This window comes from Monodelphis domestica, chromosome 2 (assembly GCF_027887165.1).
Source record: "Monodelphis domestica isolate mMonDom1 chromosome 2, mMonDom1.pri, whole genome shotgun sequence".
NCBI lineage: Eukaryota > Metazoa > Chordata > Mammalia > Didelphimorphia > Didelphidae > Monodelphis > Monodelphis domestica.
This window is the reverse complement of record NC_077228.1, coordinates 318,818,838-318,839,118: the sequence shown is the minus strand read 5'-3', so window position 1 is coordinate 318,839,118 and position 20,281 is coordinate 318,818,838. Positions and strand designations below refer to the sequence as shown.

The following is a 20,281-nucleotide window of genomic DNA, read 5'->3' as shown; positions in this document are numbered from 1 at the left end:
CACTAAACATTACAAAACTCAGCATTCTTCTAATTGCAAACAGAAAGTAGGATTTATAGGTTACCTTCTCAGTATTTCAATGGATCCATAATCTCAGCATTAATTTTCTTCCTTCCATTTGTTAACAGAGTGTACAATACTTTCTTTCTTATTATACATAATTACTATTTATAATTCTTACCTATAACTTTCCACGATTCTTTTACAGAAGATACACTCAATGTACTATAATCTTTCTTAATATTTTCTGGATGTGAATGCAATATGTTAGTTGTCCATTTCTTATCTCTCTAGTTATACAACTAGATCACTGCCATCCTGGCCATAAATATCTTTGATAATGTCCCTATACCATTTCTTATTCATACATTTATATCATTGGTAACATGCTACATATTGAATTAATCTATCAATATACAGATCTTCAATAGATACATGCACCCAACTTTTGTTTTCCCATTGCTCTTTGGAATTTTGATTCTTCCAACATTATACTGTTTAAGCGTATGTGTGAGATAATATTGCAAAAAGTTTAAATAGTTAAATATTTAATATTTAATAATATTTAATATTTTATAACACTAAAAATTCTAGAAATGGGGAAAAATTTAGTAAAGTCAATTTATGTAATTTTTGCCACACAATTGTTTTGATATTTTAAGATTTAATCATTCCGTTTCACAGCAATTTCATCTTTAATATTTGATAAAATCCTAGATTTTTAACCTGAAGGTTTAATCACATACTCAAGTCAATTTAGAAGGCTGTACTTTCTGAGTTTTACTACAGAATTGAAAAAGTTCTACCAACAACAATAGAATGTACTTGGCTTGTAATAATTGCATCATTTTGTCTTGTGACTCTTTTATTCTGTCAAATACAAATAACAACATAAATCGCACATCAAAGGCTTTTAAAAAACAAATCTCTATGTCCTCATTATTTAAATATTTTAAGAACAAGTGACAGAGAAGAAGTCTTTCCTTTTCTGGGTGAGTCTGAGTCTTATATTACTACCCCTGAGACTTGAACCATCTCTCTGTTGCTTCTATGTCTCATGTGACCTACCCATATCTTTTCACACTTATATACCTCCTTAATATCTTTTCTACCACTTTTCCTTAAATCACTGGAATTGATGACCTTCAGCCTGTTTATATCAGTCAATTAATGAACAAGTTATATAGTAGGTTAAGTGACAAATACTTAACAGTTCTTTCCTTCAAAGAACTTTTTTTTCAATGAAAGAAACAACATGTGTATATGCATGTGAAAATATAAAGTATGTAGTAATAATGCAAGGTAGTTTTGGGTGGACATACATGGACAACTGGGTTTGGGAGTGGACTCAGGAAAAGTTTTTATGAAAAAGGTAGTGTTTTAGCTCAGTGCTGAAAGAAACCAAGCATCCTAAGAGACAGAGGTAATGAAGGTCTACAAAGGAAAAGTATAGAGACAAGACATGGAAAGTCATATTTATGGAAAACAAGTTAGCCAGTATTGGCTCAGTAGCAAATTGCTAAGAGTGGAGTAAAGTAAAAGAAAATAGAAAAGGTAGGAAAGGGCCAAATTATAAAGATATTAGAGATAATAATCACTGGAGTTTGTTTTATGAGAACATTCAATATGATCAGACATGCCCATTAGGAAAATCACTTTAGCAGCAATGTGGACAATGGATTCTGTTGAGAAGACATTTGGAGCAGAAAGACAACATCGACAGATGTTGAAATATTCCCCAAGAGGTGATGATAACCTGAATTTTAATGTTGGTTCTGTGAATGGAGAAGAGATGTTTGCAAGAGATGTAGCCACCCAGTGGAATTGCGCATCAGCTATGGGAGGGGATTAGGTGTAGGGGTGTAGGGGAGGGAAAGAACATGAATCTTGAAACCAAGGAAGAATATTCTAAATTAATAAATTTAATAAAATTTAAAAAAGAGATGTGGCCAAAATATTATTTGGAAACTTCTTAGATATATGGGGTGAGTAAAAATAAGAAGTGGAAGACAGGTTGCATTGATTACTGGAAGAATGATGGTGTTTTGGGCAGAAATGGAAAATATGGAAGAAGAGTATGTTTTTTATAACCTTTTGGACAGGGGAATAGAATTAGTTCTGGTATAGCGTTTGAGATGCTTATAGAATGTTCAGTGTAATGGATCAGGCACTGCATGGGGAGTGAGAAAGATGAGTTCAGATCGTGCTGGACTTAATGAACTTTGTCATCCTTGAGCAACTGAAAAATCTCTTTCCATTCCAATCTTTTCTTCATTTGACTCCCATGTGGACTCTCCTCAGAAAAAATGAGAATCAAAAACAAGGCAGAAAAGTAGCCCCCAAGCCTGCCCAAACTGCAGTAAGACCTGAAGGCGAGTGTGGTTTAAATGGTCATGAGTCACAAAGGAGAGCAAAGCAGAGCCTTACTCTAAAGATGAGATTTCACAGGTAGCTCCAGTTCAAGAAGTCCGTGAGGTTTCAAAAGAGACCCTCACAAAGGTCAATGTTTGGAGCACCTTTGGTGATGTGGAACTTGAGAATTGGAATAAAGGATTATAGGATTTAGAGTCATAAGGACTTCAGTGTTCATCAGTGATTATACATAGGCCTAGATATGGTTCTGGATGATACCTCAGGAGCTGTCTGGCCCAATTTATTTGTTTTATAAATGAATTAATCCTGCTTCCTGGAGTTTAAGTGACTGCCTAAGATCATACAGGTAGTTTTGTACTCCAAAATCATCATCATCATCATCATCATTATTAATTTTATTGCTATTTTAATAATAATCTCATGTTTTAAGGATTATAAAGCATCTTATATATGCTATATTAATTAATATTTTAATAACTCTGTGAGGTATGGGCTATTGATGAGTTCATTTTGTTAAAATGAGGAGACAAAGGCTGAGAGAGTTCATTAAAAGATGTGTTCAGGGTAGTCCATTTCAACGTATTAAGACAAGGTGGATGCTGTTAAAGATGAATTTTACCACAAAGACAGTCTGACATCTCACAGTATACATAATCCCTCACCTCTACCACCACTGGAAAAGGCCTATCTTCTCAATTTTGCAGTAGTAAGAACAGCAGAAACTAAGAGTCACATATTTTATTGCCATGTTCAAAATGTTCTTCATTCTAAGAACTTCCCATAGTGCCTGGGAAAAAAACATTGCTTTTTCCTACATTTCAGATATATTTCATATTTGGGGCAGGGAGTCAGGAAGTCATGAGTTTAAGTCCAGCATCAAAGTTCACTAGCTGTGTGATCTGGGTAAGTCACTTAACTTTGTTTGCCTCAGTTCCCCATCTATAAAATAAGCTGGAGAAGGAAATGGCAAACCACTCCAGTATACTTGTCAAGAAAAACCCCAAATAAAGTCATGAAGAGTCAGATGCAACTGAAAAAAACTGGGCAACAAGAAGACAACAAATATATAATATAGAAAAAGGATGAAGAAAATGAATAAAACAAATAAATAAGCAAACATTTTTAAATTTTTCCTTTTCAATTCAATTAATATAAATGAATATTATGTACCTAACATGGGATGGGTACTTTATTGGATGCAAGAGAAACAAAAATAAATCCTCCAAAATATGTATATTTCGCATGTTAATAGCCAAACTGAAAAATATAAATTATTCATGTCCATCAGCACCTAGTTTAGGAATGTACACATAGTTGATAGCTAAAAATTTTTGTTTAGTAAATGAATAAAATCATACTATTGTCCATGAATGTAATACAACTAGCGTTCATTAACACTTGAGTACTACAAAAAAAAAAAGAACAAAAAAAAACAAAACAAACAAACAAAAAAAAACAACCATCTTCTGGACCAACCTATTACAATATTAGTATTATTTAGCTGGGCTAGTGTGCAGATAGGGACTAGATTATCTAAAAGAAACAGATAGGAAGTCTTATTAATGCTTTTTATCAATGTAGCCCTCCTCAATATGCTCAGATATGACTGGAAATGCCTGAACAATAGAAAGGTGTTGATCAGAGATCCTTTAAAAGTTTTAGTCTTTACAATATTACCTTCAAGGTATAAATTGTTCTTTTGGTTCTGCACAGTTTATTCTTCTTCAGTTCATAAAAGGCTTCCCAGAAATTATCCTCTGAAATTATCTTCTTCATTTTTTATGGCACAATAGCATTCCATCACATACATATATCCAAACTTTTTCAGTCATTCTCTAAATTATAATCATACCTTCAGTTTCCAATTACTTGCCCCCATTAAAGAGCTTCTATTATAAAAAGTTTTAATGCAAACTAATCTTTTTTCTCCCTTCTTTGATGTCTTGGGGGTAGACATGTGAGTATGTTTCAGGGCTCTGCAGTTTTGGATTTATTTACTGAGATTGTGGAACTGTTCTTTCCAGGTACTTTGCCTGAGGAGGGACTCTGATGATTTAGTTCATTGCTTTGAGTTCTCTGTTTCCTTTTATTGGGGCATCAGTCTTTCTGGGAATCATTCTTTTCTAGAATATATTAAAGTGCTGCACAGGTATAACCTAAGGAGAATCATGATCTAGCAGGTCTCAGAAAATACATACAGGGAAAGAAGCCCTGAGAAATTAGGGATTACAGTCTATAACTGAGTAATTTATTTTTACATGAATTTCAATTATCTTCCCATAGGATATTGTTCTTGAATTTTGCTTTATTCAGTCTTGTCAGGAGCCTCTTAGAGAAATATGCTCTTAATATGATGGATATATTAAAAGGACAGTCAGAAGAGGAGAGGGGAATAAGGAACTAGGCACTATGATATGGGGAAGTACTTTGATTTTGGCAGATTTCTGAATCTGGAGAGCACATCAGGAAGATGAAAATACATATAACATAAATAATAGCTCCAACGGAACCTGATGGTCATTATATTACCCCTCAGCTAAAAAGCAAGCTACTTTAACACTGTGACTGATTAAATTTCCAGGAGAGAAAGGGTGTAGATAGTCAGTGACCAGAGAAAATAAAAGACTCTATTTTCACTCACTCCCTAGGGAAGATATAGAAAAAGCCAGAGAATGATTCAGTTCTCCCCCATTTTCTCCCCCACATTCAGTTCTCCACAAGAAGAAAAAATACAAAGGATTGTGTAGGGATGAAATACTGCCATTCTACACAATGACAACCTCTCTATGCAAACAAAAGAAATATTGAATTTAGCTCATATTTGTAAAGTAAATTGACATAATAGTATTTGCAGGGTAATAGTTTGCTTAAATAAATAAGCAAATAAATAAACAACAAACATAAATAAGGGAACTTGTGAGAAATCTATTTTATGTGAAATTTTAGATCTTACTTTATCAATAAAGTAATGGATAACTGACCATATTTAATTCTCATAATAGGTTCAAATAAAAACACAATTGAATGTTATTATTTACACCAAGTTATTTTTTATCCACCCAAATGTAAAAAAAATAACTATGAGAAATGCTACCCAATTGGTTAAATTAAATAAAATACTAGTCAAATAAATACAGCATTGATTTGAATAATGAGGTCTATATTTTGGCTAACCAATCATACTGACATTTTAATGTGAAAAAAAATGCCTGAGTTACTAATTTAGCATATTGAGACAACAGGAAAACCCCTCTGTTTCTAAACTAAATACTGAAAAAATATATTCCCTTGAAATCTGTATAGGAATATCACTTATACACTTGGTAAGACAGTTCTATCCTGGGATAGATATATCCTGGTTACATCCAATACAAACATATTCATCATACATGCTGCCTACAGATTTAACAAAGGGAATATTTTCTCTTCTGGTGTAACACACATCCCACTGGTTTGAAAACACTCCTGTTGACTAGCAGGCTGCTCAAATAATTTAGTGTGCTTTGGAATATATTTAATTCAAAATAAGGTAAGAAAACATTTGTTACTTACGTTTTTGAGTCATCCCACAGAACACAATAAGGATTTAGAGTACCCTAAAATAGTGAAGAAAAAAATATATCACTTGAATAAATAAAATTTTAATAATAAGACATCACAGAAAAAGCAATCAAAATTTGATATGGTCATGTAGTACAACACTTGAAACATTTTTACTCTGTGGAAATAATTTTGCATTTTTAAGTTAAACTAAATATGTTTACATTATTTCAAACACAATGATAGATTAACTGCTTACAACACTTAAAAAAATCTATTATTAGGAGAAGCAGTGGAATAGAGGACTGGCCTCTGAATTAGGAAAATGTGGATTTGAGTCTTGCCTCTACAATGGGAAAGTTATTTAGCTTCTTAATGTCCAAGGAAACATTCTTATAATTTAGATTGCTGAACTGTATCTATGGAAGGGGTTTCCTTTAAAGAAATTGCCTAGAGATGCCTACATGGCCCAGTGGATAGATAGTCAGTCCTGAATATGAATATATAAGGTTGTGGGTTCAAATTTGACTTCAGATATATCCTAGTTGAGTGACACTGGGCAAGTCACTTAATCCCAATTGCCTATCTCTTTCAGCTCTTCTGCCTTGACAGCTATACTAAGAGAGAAAGTAAGGCTTAAAAAAAGGAATTGCCTACACTAACAAATATACATTTTTAAAAATCTCTCCTGGAGACTTAAAATAATTTTTAAAATTAAGATAACTAGAAAACAAGATCTGCAAATTATAAATTCTGGTAAAATGTCAGACAAGTTAATGATAAAAAATGAAATTGATTAAAAGTATAAGTGTAGAGAAGAGGTTTAGATAAGTGACATAAATCATAGAAGCAAGTGATTATTTTCCCTGGGCCTTGAAGGAAAGGAAGAATTATAACACATAAAGGTATGGTCAGGGTCAATGAAGGAATCTATTCTAAGCATGAAGGCAATGTGACCAAAGTAAAAAAAAAATGTAATAAGAGCAATATGAGAATAGAGGACAGGATTAATACAACTTTGATGGAACACTGAATAGGTAAACATGAATAAGGTGTGATAAGACTTAATAAGTAAGCTGAGGTAAGATTATTAAGGGTCTTTAATGCTAGTTTAGTAGTTATGTTTTATTTGGTAGGATATAGTGACCCATTGATGTTTTTTAAGCAAAGGAATTATAGTTTCAGAGAGGTACATTAAGAATTAATTACTCAAACAAATATGTGAAGAACAAATTGGAGATAGAATAGGCTGGATAGAGGGATAATATTTAGATGTCCATGAATAAAACACTACATCTCTTGGCTCCAGGCATTTCCTTTGGCTCTCTTCTATGTCTGGAATTCTCTCTCTCCTCTACTATGGCTACTAATTTATCTGACTTTCATTAAATCCCAATTAAAATTCCATTTTTAAATGAAAGCCTTCCCAAATTCCTCAACTCTGGTGCCTTTCCCTGATAATTATTTCCTGTTTATCCTGTATAGCTTGCTTTAAATATATATATATATATATATATATATACATATATATATATATATATATATGTATTTGTTTGCATGTGCTTGCTAAATTAAAAGACCTTTGAAGGAAGAGAATGTCTTTTGCTTCTTTTTATATCCTCATCATTTAGCATAAGGGCTCAGAGTAGGCAGTTAATAAGTATTTATTGATTGGTAGTTCAGAGATACTGATTTTGAGGTGGCAGATGGACATATAACTACAGATATCTACCAATCAGGTGGAAATTTAGAACTGGAACTGTCAAGAGAAAACAGAATTTGGGGTATAGATTTTGGAAATTATCTACATTGAAATAATAACTGTAATCACAGGAGCACCTACAATCACCAAGGGAGGTCCTGTAGAAAAAAAAAAAGAGAGAAAGTGATCTGGGACAAAGTATTGGTACACATGGATGTTTAAGGAGAAGGATGGATATAAGGAGCTAACAAAATAGATGAGAGATAAGAGAAGTTGGAATAGAACAGTGAGAACCCAGTATCACATAAACCAAGGGAAGAAAAGGTATCACGAAGGAAAGAGATCACCAGAGGCAAATGTGATATGACAAGAAGAATAAGAACAGACAAAAGGGATGTTAGAAATACAGAGTTAAAGAGGCAAATGACATGATAGGGAAAGAAATCACTTTTGCCTTCTGCAGGTTGGGATCAAGGAGACTTCATGAGACACTGAAAGTCAAATGGATATGTAAATAACAGAGAGAAAGAGCGAAAGTCAGAGGAGAGACAGAAACAGACAGACTTGTGCTTGGGCATAGTCACAGATAGTTTCAGAGAAGTGACGACCTGAACACTCTGAATGAAAATCTGTATTAGCATAGAATAGTGGTATGTTCAGGAAGACGCCAAATTCTTCCCTCTTAAATTTTATCGGACGTTGACAGTATTATAATAAAGTGGTACCTTTTAGCTCAAGTATTTTATGACAGTACAACTCAAATTATTGTTTCAGGGCATGTTCTACTATATTTGTTTAGAGCTTTTGTTCTAAGGAACTCAGAAAACTGTAGAAATTAAGTGATTCTTCCTTGCACAATGAGGGAGGTAAAGTGGAGTTTTGGGGACAAGATAGGAGTAGGTTTAGCTATTTGCAATATAGTCTATACTGGAGTTTCTATTCATTGTAGAGCAATAAGCAGCCAATATAATTAGGAAAGAGGAGGTATTAGAAACTATTTTTGAAACTAGTTCTCTCAATATTACAAATATAGGACAATTGAATGCAAGAAGAAAGATGGCGAGTCAGGTAGGATTCCTGTGAGAAGCCCAAGTGATTGTTTTGGGTTGAAGTCAATGGATGCTTACCTTTCTATAACTGCATTTCCTATTTGTATGCTCATTCCCTATAGAGCTGTGTTCAGGAGGGGATTTATTGTGTGTGATCTCCTTATGAGTATGTTTATAAGACTGGAAATCAGGATTCACTAGGATCCCTGGGTGTGACATATGATGATTCTGTGCCTATAAATGCAGTGGAAGTTGGGTCCATGATAAATACTTTCTAGGGCCACTCTTTTCAATTGAATAAAGAAATTCAGATACACAGATATTTTATTGAATATGTTGATGTTCTGTAAATTCTATTACATTCTTTGTTGCAGAGTTAACAATGGAATTACACTTGATAATTGTTGGTCATCATGAGCAATATCAGTACAAAATACAAATCAGTTCTAGTATAACAATTAAAATCTATTTTTACTGCTTTTGATAAACACTTTGTGCCAATAAACTTAATTTTCACCTAACACAAGGGAATACAATTAAGTCAAATGATTTTAATTAAGTTTTAAAAACATGAAATACCTACAATTTACAAAACAAAGGGGAACACAAAAACAGAAATCAAAGATTCACTGTCTTCAAGGAATTTAAATTCTACTGGCAGTGATAAGAAAAAATTACTTTTGTTCCTATCCTCTGTTTTCCAGCTTCATCCACATCTTCTCATTATTCATTTCTAAGTAGAAGAAATAATAAGATGTTTTTCAAAGGAGCCAAATATTCAGGATATGCTCTTTTAATACATTACAAAGATGGCTTTAGACAATCTATAACATTGTTGATTAGCACGTATTAAAATTCTATTCTGCCTAGGTCCATCTAGGCATTCCAACATAGCTTAGGAGATATCACAAAGATATCAATTCTTTATGCCTATGTTTAAGCACCTTTTCCAGTCAGTATGGTCAAGATTGAGATATTTGGCTAATATTTTATAGGAGATTTGATACAATAAAAACAAAGGTATTAGATACTTCATAACAGAATATGTCAATTATGTATTTAATCAGAATATGATGGGAAATAGAAAGCCAAAAATAAAAAGTTGAATGAAATTTTAAAACTCCAAAAGAATTGGATGAGAGGTTTCACTAAAAAAACCACTGATAAAATATTTAAGCTATATTTTCCAGATAACTTTCTCTACAAGGACCAAGCTATAAGATCTGTTATGAGAAATTTACAGGAAATCGATATCAGGAAATGCTGAGTCCAGCAGAAAACTGCAACAAAGCATGGTGGTAAGAAATGAGAAAATAAAAATGATACAAAATCATTTGTTATTTCAAAAACTGATAAAATTTAAAACTATTTGGAATGTATCAATATGAACCAAAGTAATATGGACCAAAGACTAAATATGTTGACAATCAGATTAACAGACCATGTATCAGAAAACTTTCTGAAAGATCCAGAGTGATTGATCTTTTCAGTGAGACTAAACTCTCTTGACTATGCTCCCAATACTATAGCTGAACCTATTTCTTTATCCAGTTTAAGTAATTGCACTACTTTATTTTCTGACCTTTAAAAAAAAGTTGTAACATCCATCCAACTTCCATGTTAACTTATACCTTCTTCATGTTACCTTTAGGCACTTCTGATACATTCAATTTCTTCCCTTTCATGTTTCTGTTCCTCATTGCCTTCAGTTAGCATAGACTTAACAGGCTTATCTACTTATCTACCAGTGAATTCCTATGGATATTTCAACCTGTTTTCTATGTCTAGAGAGGCCTCTTTTCTGTGTCCTTTCTTCTTTCAAATCTTTTCTTCCTAATCTTTTATTCTGTGAAATCTTTCAACTTATGATATAGTATCCCATGTTCCAAAGCAGGGAGTTAGATATGTGTCAGAAATTAGAAAAAAAAGAAATATTGGCAAAGCCAACTGACCCTCATTCTTATAAGGTGTTTTTCTATTTCCTCTACATTCCCCTGGTGTCTGTAGATACTACCTGTCTCATCTGTGATTCATAGAGGTGAGACTGTAATTTATAATTATTACATTTAGTACACATTAAGTGAAAGCATTACTTTTTGTTATTTTCTCTTCTATGTTACAAGTACTCTGTGAATGTATCATTATTAATTTTTGAGTTGGAAGCTGAAATTAACTTTTCTCTATCTCCTACAGCCCCCACTTGAATCAATATCCCTGAATCTATAAGCACTATAAAGATATACCACATGTATTCTAAACTCAACAGTCGAAAGCCTGAGTTAAATTTCTGATCATATCCAAGAGAAGAAATATCTCAATGACTTCTTGGGCACAAAAGGGAAGTCTTCTCTGCTTATTTCTCCCCAACTCTGCCCCGCTCTCACTTCCACGTTATTGTTCCATGGCACTAACTGATAATAACATCAACTTTGTTTTTTGCTCTAATATTACATAGGTTTTTTTAAAATCTGCATTTAATTTATTTTTAAATTTTATTTTACCTGAGCTGGAAATATAGGGACTATGTGCAGTTCAAATCCTAATCCTGAATGTTCCAGGGTCTTTGACCTGCTCCATTACAACTTGAACTTGTTTGCCTATCTTTAGGCAATTGGTAAACCCAACTTATAAAATATCACTATATTGATACCAGAGTTTATCCTGACACCTGATCAGTATAGCCGATTGCATCTTAAAATTTCTGAGCCTGAGATTCTTCAGCCACAGCATTTCTGGAAGCTGAGATTTCAGGTATGCCTTCACTACACCAGACTATATCAAGGACTATGATGGTGTCCACTTCAGGACAGCAGAATTGCTTTTGTAAACAGTCTGAAGTTTTACCTCACACTTTTTAAATACTCTCTTTTGTTGCTGCATGGCTGGGGCTACTCCATAGAATTTCTCCTCCTACCATCCCAAATAAGATATTTGTGTATAAGGTGAAAATACGTAACTTAAATTCAGAAAGCACTGTTATGAGAAACACATCTCTCTATGTATTTTTTAAGCCAAGAAACTGACTTTCTATTCATCATAGAGAATGCTTCAATTTCGGTGTCTTTGCATTGGGTGTCTCCTTTATCTGGAATGCCTTCCCTCTTCATGCCTACCTCTAGGGATTTATTTATTCTGTCAAAGAAGCAGCTTTTCCCATATAAGACCTTTCCTGTTCAGTCCACTCTACCATGGGAAGTTCTATTGATTAATGTCAGTTTTATATATACTTACCTTTGTGGAATTTAGAATTTAAGTTTCTTGAGTATAAAGACATTCATTTTTGTTTTTGTATCCCTAGCACAATGCATAAAGGAGAGAAGACATTGAATAAATGCTTGCTTATTGATTGATCACAAAAATAACTTTTCAACTGCTGTCTGACTCATTAAATATGGTTATAAATATCACTGTGTATCAAATTCAAAACTACATTAATAATTCATACTTGTATTATTTGTGCTATCAAAAACTTTGAAAAGCCACACAAGTTCTTACAAATAGATTTTTTAAAATGCTAAATTCCGCAATGTCCAATTCTTTTGAGTAATGAAGTTTAAAAAAATTGGTAGCATAATAATTACATTTGGTAAATACACAGAACATGAATTTGAAATGCAAATATGACAGCACATCATGAATATGTCTGTCCAAATTCAGTCATTTTGGCTAGAGAAAAAAAATATTCAAAGAACAAATAAGAAAATTGAACTCCTTCAGCTTCCTATTAGCAAGATGCTAAGCTTCTCTATGTCCTCATAAATGTTTTCTGTCTTCTTCTAGTGTCAGAACTCTTTAGAAAGGCTACATCTTCCTTCTGTACCCTCAATGTCATAGGATCATTAAGTAAGGCATGTGGGCAGCTAGGTGGCTCAGAGGAGAGAGAGCCAGACTTTTCTAGCTGTGTGTTCCTGGGCAAGTCACTTTACTCTATGTGTCTAGCTCTTACTATATATCTTTCTATTTTGGAACAGAAAAATAAATTTAATTCTAAGCCTGAAGGTAAGGGTTCAAAAAATCTGTAAGGTACCTTAAAAGTCATTGATTACATCTTCCTCATTTTACATATGAGGAAATTATGGGACAGTGGTTAAGTGGCTTGACCATGGCTACATAGTCAATAGCTATCTGAAGTGGAATTTGAATTCAGGCCTCCCTGCCTTCAGTGCCCTATTCATTCTATTGTGCTGCCTCTCAATTCAATCAATATTTTTATGTCAATTCTTTCAAAACTCTGTGGTTTCTAGTATAGAATGGAATAGGAAAGCATTTGTTAAGAACTTCCAGTGTGCCAAAATTTGACAATTTGCTACCTCTTCTCTAGTCTGATACAGCTATTATTATGAAGAGACATTTGGTGATAATGGTTTTGTTGCTTACAATGGATAAATTAGATTTAGCTATATAGATCTAGAATTGAACTTCACAGAAATCATAATTGAACTCGTTGGGGCTAATGAGATCCCCAAGAAAGACAGGGTATAGAGGGACAAGAGAATTGGACTCAGGATAGTGTCTTATGGATTACCCACATTTGGAGAGTTTGCCTTGAAGGAAGATCCAGCAAAAAAAGTATTGAAGAGAGGCCAAATATATAGGATGATAACCAAGAGAAAGCAGTCAAGAAAATCTAAAGGGAGGAACAAGAATTTATGAACAGCCAACTATGTGCTAGAAACAGTGGTAACCACTTTATAAATATTACCTCATTTAACCTTCAGAACTACCCTATGATGGAGTTCTACTATTATTCTCATTTTACAGTTGAGGAAAATTGAGACAGTGATATAACTAGAAAATGTCTGAGGCTGTATTTGAACTCATCTCTTATTTTTCTAGGCTCCATACTTTACTCACTGTGCCATCTACTTGCCTCTGGGGGGATAGACTATCCAGAAGGAGAAGATAATTTATGAAGATATCATGAAGTAAGAAGACTGAAAAAGGCTCTTAGATGACAACTAAGAGATCATTGGTAGCTTTGCAAAGGACAATTTCATTTGAGTGATGAGGTCGAACTGGGGGGTGGTTTAAGAAGATGGAGCTCTATTTTTTTAATGAAATCTGATTTGGGGACCTCAGTTAAAACGATGTGAGACAGGGATGAGGGGGAAGATTTGAACAGAAAGAAAAAGGTTCAGAATATCTGCTTTGGTATGAGTGTGAATATAGATAGGAGTTTTCTCACCTAGAAGTCCCCTGTTGTAGTTCAGTTGTTAAGTTGTGTGCAATTCTTCATGATCCTGTGAATGATAGCTATCCATGGGGTTTTCTTGGAAAGGATACTAGAGTAGTTTGCCATTTCTCCAATGGATCCTTTTGTTAGACAATCAGAGGGTAAGTGACTTACTCAGGATCATACATTAAAGAAGTGTTTGAGGTCAGATTTGAACTTAGTCTTCCTGATCCCTAGCTGCCCCTGCCTCTAGAGTTCCCAACACAAATGAAATCCCACATATAGTTCTTTTGTCTATCCTTACTTTGTTTCTATCTGAAGTATCTCACTTCTTCCCAGGACCAATTTAAGTTCCATATCTTCCACGAAAGTGTTCCTGACCATCCTTCCCATCTGCCCATTTTCTTTGATTTCATAGATTTCTCATTGTGCTTTTCTGGGGTCCCTCCTTGCACCTATAATGTTTCCTTCCCCTCATTGAAAGTTATTTATGTTATATTTTAACATCATTTGATTTCAAACTTTTGGAAAGTAAGGTTTAAAATAAATTTTATTTTATTGCTTGTATTCATGGCACCTAGTTACATTGTCTTGAATATGAGACACTAAAAGGTGACACTCAACATTTTTTTAATTGGACTGAACATTAATTTTAGCATATTTAGCAATAAATTTAGCATTAATAAAATTAGCATAGTCCATCCTATTTGCCTGGTTTTCATTAGAAGTTTCTCCATTAATAGACATTTGTTACCTGAAAAAAGAATGTAATTCTACAAAAGTTGAGGACAGAAAGTAATTAAAAAAATAAAAATATAAAAGCACCCTTTTATAGAAACTAAGTTTGTAAGGAAATGGATTTGACCTTTCTTTAACTTTGTGATGTGATTTTTAATTGCTTGGGTTGGCATTAGAGGTTGATTTCCATGAAGATAAAGCACTGACTGATATTATTTTGATTGTTTCTCACAGCTGAGATAATGGTAATGACTGAAGTCATTACAATCTTACATTGTTTTTTCGATTAGGGCTTGATGAGATTGTAGCTCATGAATCATTTTAGTTTATGTGTCAATTTGATTAATTAAATCTCATTACTAATATATAATATGGATAATATAAACAAAATTTGTAAACTTATTCCTTTGGTATGTTTTTGTGATCATAATGAGCTTCTTTAGTTTAATGGATAGGAGCTCTGAAAATATAGGTGAAGATTTCCTTTCCTCTCCCAATCAAAGTTGATGCCTTCTTTGCAAAAGATAATATTAGAGACTTTACTAGAATATTGAGAAGATAAAGTGACTTATCCAAGGCCTTAGAGAAAATATGTGCTATAATCAGAACCTGAACCCAGATCTTTTTGGTGATAAAGGAGGCTATTCATTCACTAGGCCATGCTGTTAAAAGAACTAATAGTTTAAGCTCATAACCATAATAGTCCATAGACATTTTTGTTCATACACTTTTGTAGAGAGTGGTTGATTTATTAACTCAAAAATACATTTATTAAGGACTATTTTCCTGGTATTTTTCTACACCCTGTGGTACAAAGGAGGAAAAGAAAAGAGGATGGTCCCTTATAGTACTGCAATTTTGGAGAAATCACTGGATAACAATTTTGTTGGAAAGGAAAGCATGTGAAGGAAAGAGCAAAGAAGAAATTGGCAGGGCTTCCTGATCCAGATTTGCCTTCCTGGGAAGTATAATGAAATTGTTGTTATTCAATAACTTCGGACATTTTGTGACCCAGTTTGGGGGTTTTCTTAGCTAAGATACTGGAATTGTTTGCCATTTCCTTTTCCAGCTCATTTTATAGATGAGGAAATTGAGGCCAATAGGGTTAAGTGACTTGCCCAGGGTCACACAGCTAGGAAGTGTCAGAGGCCAGATTTGAACTCAAGAAGATGAGTCTTCCTGACTCTAAGCTTAGTACTCTATCCATTATACACACGGTGATATCACTGGCCCTCTGTAAACATGGACACACACAAATACAATAGAAAATATGTTCATTTTGGATTCAAAGGACCTCAGTTTACAACTTGTCCACATATGTACTATTTATGTGACCATGTGTCCTCTCCCTGTCCTCAGTGTCTGCATCCATAGAGATAAAAGGCTAAATTTGACGGCCCCTGAGGTCCCTTCCAGCTTTTTCTGTGCTCATACACTAGGAATTTCTTCATAGAAGAAGTAAGCAGATGGAGTCAGATGGTGGAGAAGGTACATGGACCTACTGATCTCTACCTTACTACCCTCCCCCAAAATATGATATAATGCCTCAGGATGAATTCAGGAGCAGCATAAACCACAAAAATATGAAGTAAAGTAATTTTTCAGCCCAAAGCAACCTAGAAGGCTAGCATGAGGGAGCTAGTACACCAATGTGGAGGTGGAGTGCAAAGTAGTATGCCAAGGCAGGCCCCACAGCAGCAACAGGTCCTGGGAGCAGCTGGTGCAGAAGCAAAGGCTTCCAGGACTCTCGGCCACTGAGGGTAAAGGGGTTGGGAAACTGCTAAGAAAGATATGACAGGGGTCCCGTTGCTGACTCTGGGTGCAAGACTCTTATTGCACTGCACATATGCAGATCCAAGAAACAGTCATGGGGCACACTCTCAGGAAGGAGGAAAAACACTAGCACATACCAGGGCCTGTGGCCACAGGAGAGCAGGAGATCCTAGTCACAATTTCAAGGTGGAAAAGAGTGCTTTTGGGTTATTACCAAAGCAAGTGAAAGCAGAAAGATTCTCAGAGCCAGCTTTGAAGATAGTTGCAAAGAGAACCTGAAGCTTGGAAAAGTGTTCCTTTCACCTTAGTTACAGACCCGAACTTTTATCAGTTTTTAAAATTAAAATAAAAGAAAAAAGACTGGGAAATTAAAAAACAACAACAAACTAGAAAGTCAATGGTGTAAGTTATTTTGGTGACAGGGAAGACCAAAACACAAACTCAGAAGAAAACAAAGTCAATACTGCTGCATCCAAAGAATCAAAGAAGACATATGAATTGTTTTCAAACCCCAAAATAATGGTGGAACTCAAGAATGTTTTAAAAAAAACAAATAAGAGAGAGAGAATTTGTGAAAAGAAATGAGAATGATATAGAAAATCATGAAAAACAGTTAATGGCTTGCTAAAGGAGGCATGAAAAATACTAAAGGAATTAAAAAGGAACTAAAATTAAAAACAGAATCAGCCAATTGGTAAGAGGTACAACAGTCTAAAGAACAGAAATTCTTAAAAAAACAGAATTGGCCAAATGGAAAAAGATACACAAAAATAAACTTAAGAGTAGAACTGCTTAAAAGGCAGAATTGGCCATGTGGCCAAAGAAGTACACAAATTAACTGAGGAAAAGCATTGGTCAAAATGGAAAAGGAGGTACAAAAGCTCATTCAAGAAAAACATGCTTTAAAAATTAGAATTGAGCAAGTAGAAGCTAATGACTCCATGAGACATTGAGAAACATTCAAACAAAATTAAAAGAATGAAAAATAGAAGAAAATGTCAGCTATTTTATAGGAAAAACCAATTGGCCAATACATTGGGAATAGAGGGAAGGTAAAAATATAATGGAGTAAATTATCCCACAAAAAAGAAGCATGAAAGAGATTTTAAAGTGGAGGGGAAAATGGGGAGGCAGGAAGCAAAGTAAGTGAACCATACTCTCATCAGAATTGGCACAGTGAGGAGAAAATAAACATGATTGGATATAGAAATCTATCTTTTCTTATAAGACAAGATAAGATTTCTTAGAAGAGAGGAAAGGGAAGAGAGAATGGGGAGTACAACTTAGAGAAAAGAAGGCAAATTGGTGGAGGTGGTGGTCAGAAAAAAACCCCAGAGGAAATAAGATGGAGAGTAATATGCATTAATCATAATTTTTTACATAAAATAATTTTTTTACATAATTTTACATAATTTTTACAAGTCTTTCTAATAGAAGTCTCATTTCTCAAATACATAGAGAAATGAGTTAAATATGTAAAAATATAAGTCATTCCCCAGATTAATAAATGGTCAAAGTATATGTGGATGCAGTTCTTAGACAAAGTAATAAAGTCTATAATAATGCAAAAAATCCTCTAAATCACTATTAATTAGAGAAATTCAAATGGAAATAACTCTGAGGTACTCCACACCTATCAAATTTGATATTATGAAAGAAAAGGAAAATTATAAAACTTGAAGGGGATGTAAGAACTTTGAAATACTAATGCACTGTTGGGGAAACTATGAAATGATTCAATTATTCTAGAGAGCAACTTGGATCTATATGTCCAAAGGACTGTAAGACAATATATTCAATCCAGCAATACTATTACCAGGCTTATATGCCAAAGAGATAAAAAACAAAAAGTACCCATATGCACAAAAATATTTATTTATTTATTTTTATTAATGTAATTTTAGCAACAAATTTCCACATGAGTTTTCCAAAGTTATATAATCTAAATTATCTCCTATCTTTCTTCCCTCCCCACTCTGGCAACCCATTCACAATCTCAGTTGTACATGCACAAAAATATTTAAAAGAGCTTTTCTTGTGTGGCCAAATGATTGGAAAGTGAGGGAATACCCATTAATTGGGGAATGGCTATGTTTGGCTAGAGTAAATGATGTAATGAGGAACAGCTCAGAATAAGCTATATAAACTGAAGCAGAGTGAAACAAGCAGAAGCAAGAGGACAACATGTACAGTGACAGGAATACTGTGCAATGAACGACTGTGAACAACAACTATTGTAAACAATACGATGATTAAAAACGATCACAAAAGACTCAGGATAAAAATGCCACCTGCTTCCAGAGAAAAACAATTGATAGAGTCTGAATCCAGACCAAAAAACCCTCTTTTTATTCACTTTCTTAATTTATTTTATTTGAGTTTCCTTCTATAAAAGGAATTAAATGAAAAAATGTTTTAATTGATTGAAGTTGTAAAATCTATCTTAAAGTTCTTACCCTCACAGCAGGGGTTGGGGAAGGGTTTGGGAGAGTAGTAAGGGAGGGAGAGACAGAATTCTAGACTCAATATTCTTTGAAAAATGTTGGAAACATTTTATATCTAATTGGAGAAAAATAAAATAAAATTTAAAAATAAAAAAGTAAGGCATTGAGAAAGTAGGAGAAATATATAAAGCAAGAACCTGCAAAGTGGTCTGAAAACCTCTTGGGAGTCCTTTTAGGATTATCCAGAATATCAAAATTATTTTCATAATAATTCTAAGGCCTTTTAATCCCTAACATAGTAAATATCAATAGACATAACCCCCATAGGCAAAGGGTGATTGATTGCTCAGTTGATAAGAGTCCTGGACTTGGAGTCATGAAGTTCTGAATTTAAATCCTGCTTCTGATTATACTAGCTATGTGACCCTGGACAAATCACTTACTCTCTGTGTGCCTTAATCCACTGGGGAAAGAAATTGCAAACCACTCCAGTATCTTTGCCAAGAAAACTTCATCAACAGCATGATGTAAGGGTCCATGAATTATCAGCTACAACTGAGACTGAAGTTAAGTGAAAGCTCTTTGGGAGCATCCTCAGTTTTTAAGAGTTTAAAGAGTTTCTGAGATCACAGAGTTTGAGAACTGCTGGTGAATAAGATAAATCCTCTGTTTTTCAAATCTCCACTCAACTCCAATGTCAAGGATATTCTTTAGTATGAAAAACAGCAAAGGATCAGGTTCCTTAGGACACTAGGGAAGCATCATGATGACCTAGACCCATTTGTCTGAAACAGTTCTAAGTCAGCTACTAGAGAAAAATGATTTTCAATAAGATGGCTAATGCTCGTTATGTACTTTGAATCTGTGGGATAATTGATGATGTTGATGTGAGCAACAGGACTCAGTTTTGGAAGAAAAGAAAATATAACATTCTCAAAGACAAAACAATGCAGATGCATGGGACAAGTGACCAGATGAGGTTAATACTGTGGATAATTGCAGGCTTAAAACAAATAAAAACAAGCCTTTTCCCATTAAAGAGCCACGAGAGAGTTAATATTGCTCTGGAAAAGCCTACACGTGAGGGTCTATACTATATTACCTATGCAAACTAGTTCCCAGAGGGCCCATTAGAGTTAATATACTATAAAAGTTATTTGTTAAAAAGCCTTTTTAAAGAACACATTAAGTTTAGAAAATGTTAACTGGCTTTTTTGCAGACTCACTAAACTACTCATTTCTATCTGCTGTTTTTTTTTCCCTCAAATACTATGGATGAGACACACTTCAATTGCAATATTAATATGCTTCACTAGGCTTCGAGAAAACTGGTACAGGAAGTATTCTTAGATGTCAGGAAACAGGTGAGAGCAGCGGGGAAATTGATTTTAATCAAAATGTGTCATATCTAAAATAATAAAATGTATAATCCAATTATGTGACAGTGATTATTCTTCTCATCCCTTTGCAATCTTTACATTTCAAAATG

The 20,281-nt window shown here is 33.9% G+C and overlaps 1 protein-coding gene across 4 annotated transcripts in view; it reads right to left on the bottom strand.

Annotated features, from left to right (window-relative positions):
* Positions 1–20,281, bottom strand: part of ADGRB3 (adhesion G protein-coupled receptor B3) — a 954,807-nt gene that overhangs the window by 359,649 nt on the left and 574,877 nt on the right. For all 4 annotated transcript variants that reach the window (XM_001365288.4, XM_007484165.3, XM_056818441.1 and 1 more), the window contains exon 17: positions 5,926–5,969. In XM_001365288.4, coding sequence (XP_001365325.1) covers positions 5,926–5,969 — 44 coding nt within the window. The remainder of the gene's footprint in view (positions 1–5,925; positions 5,970–20,281) is intronic.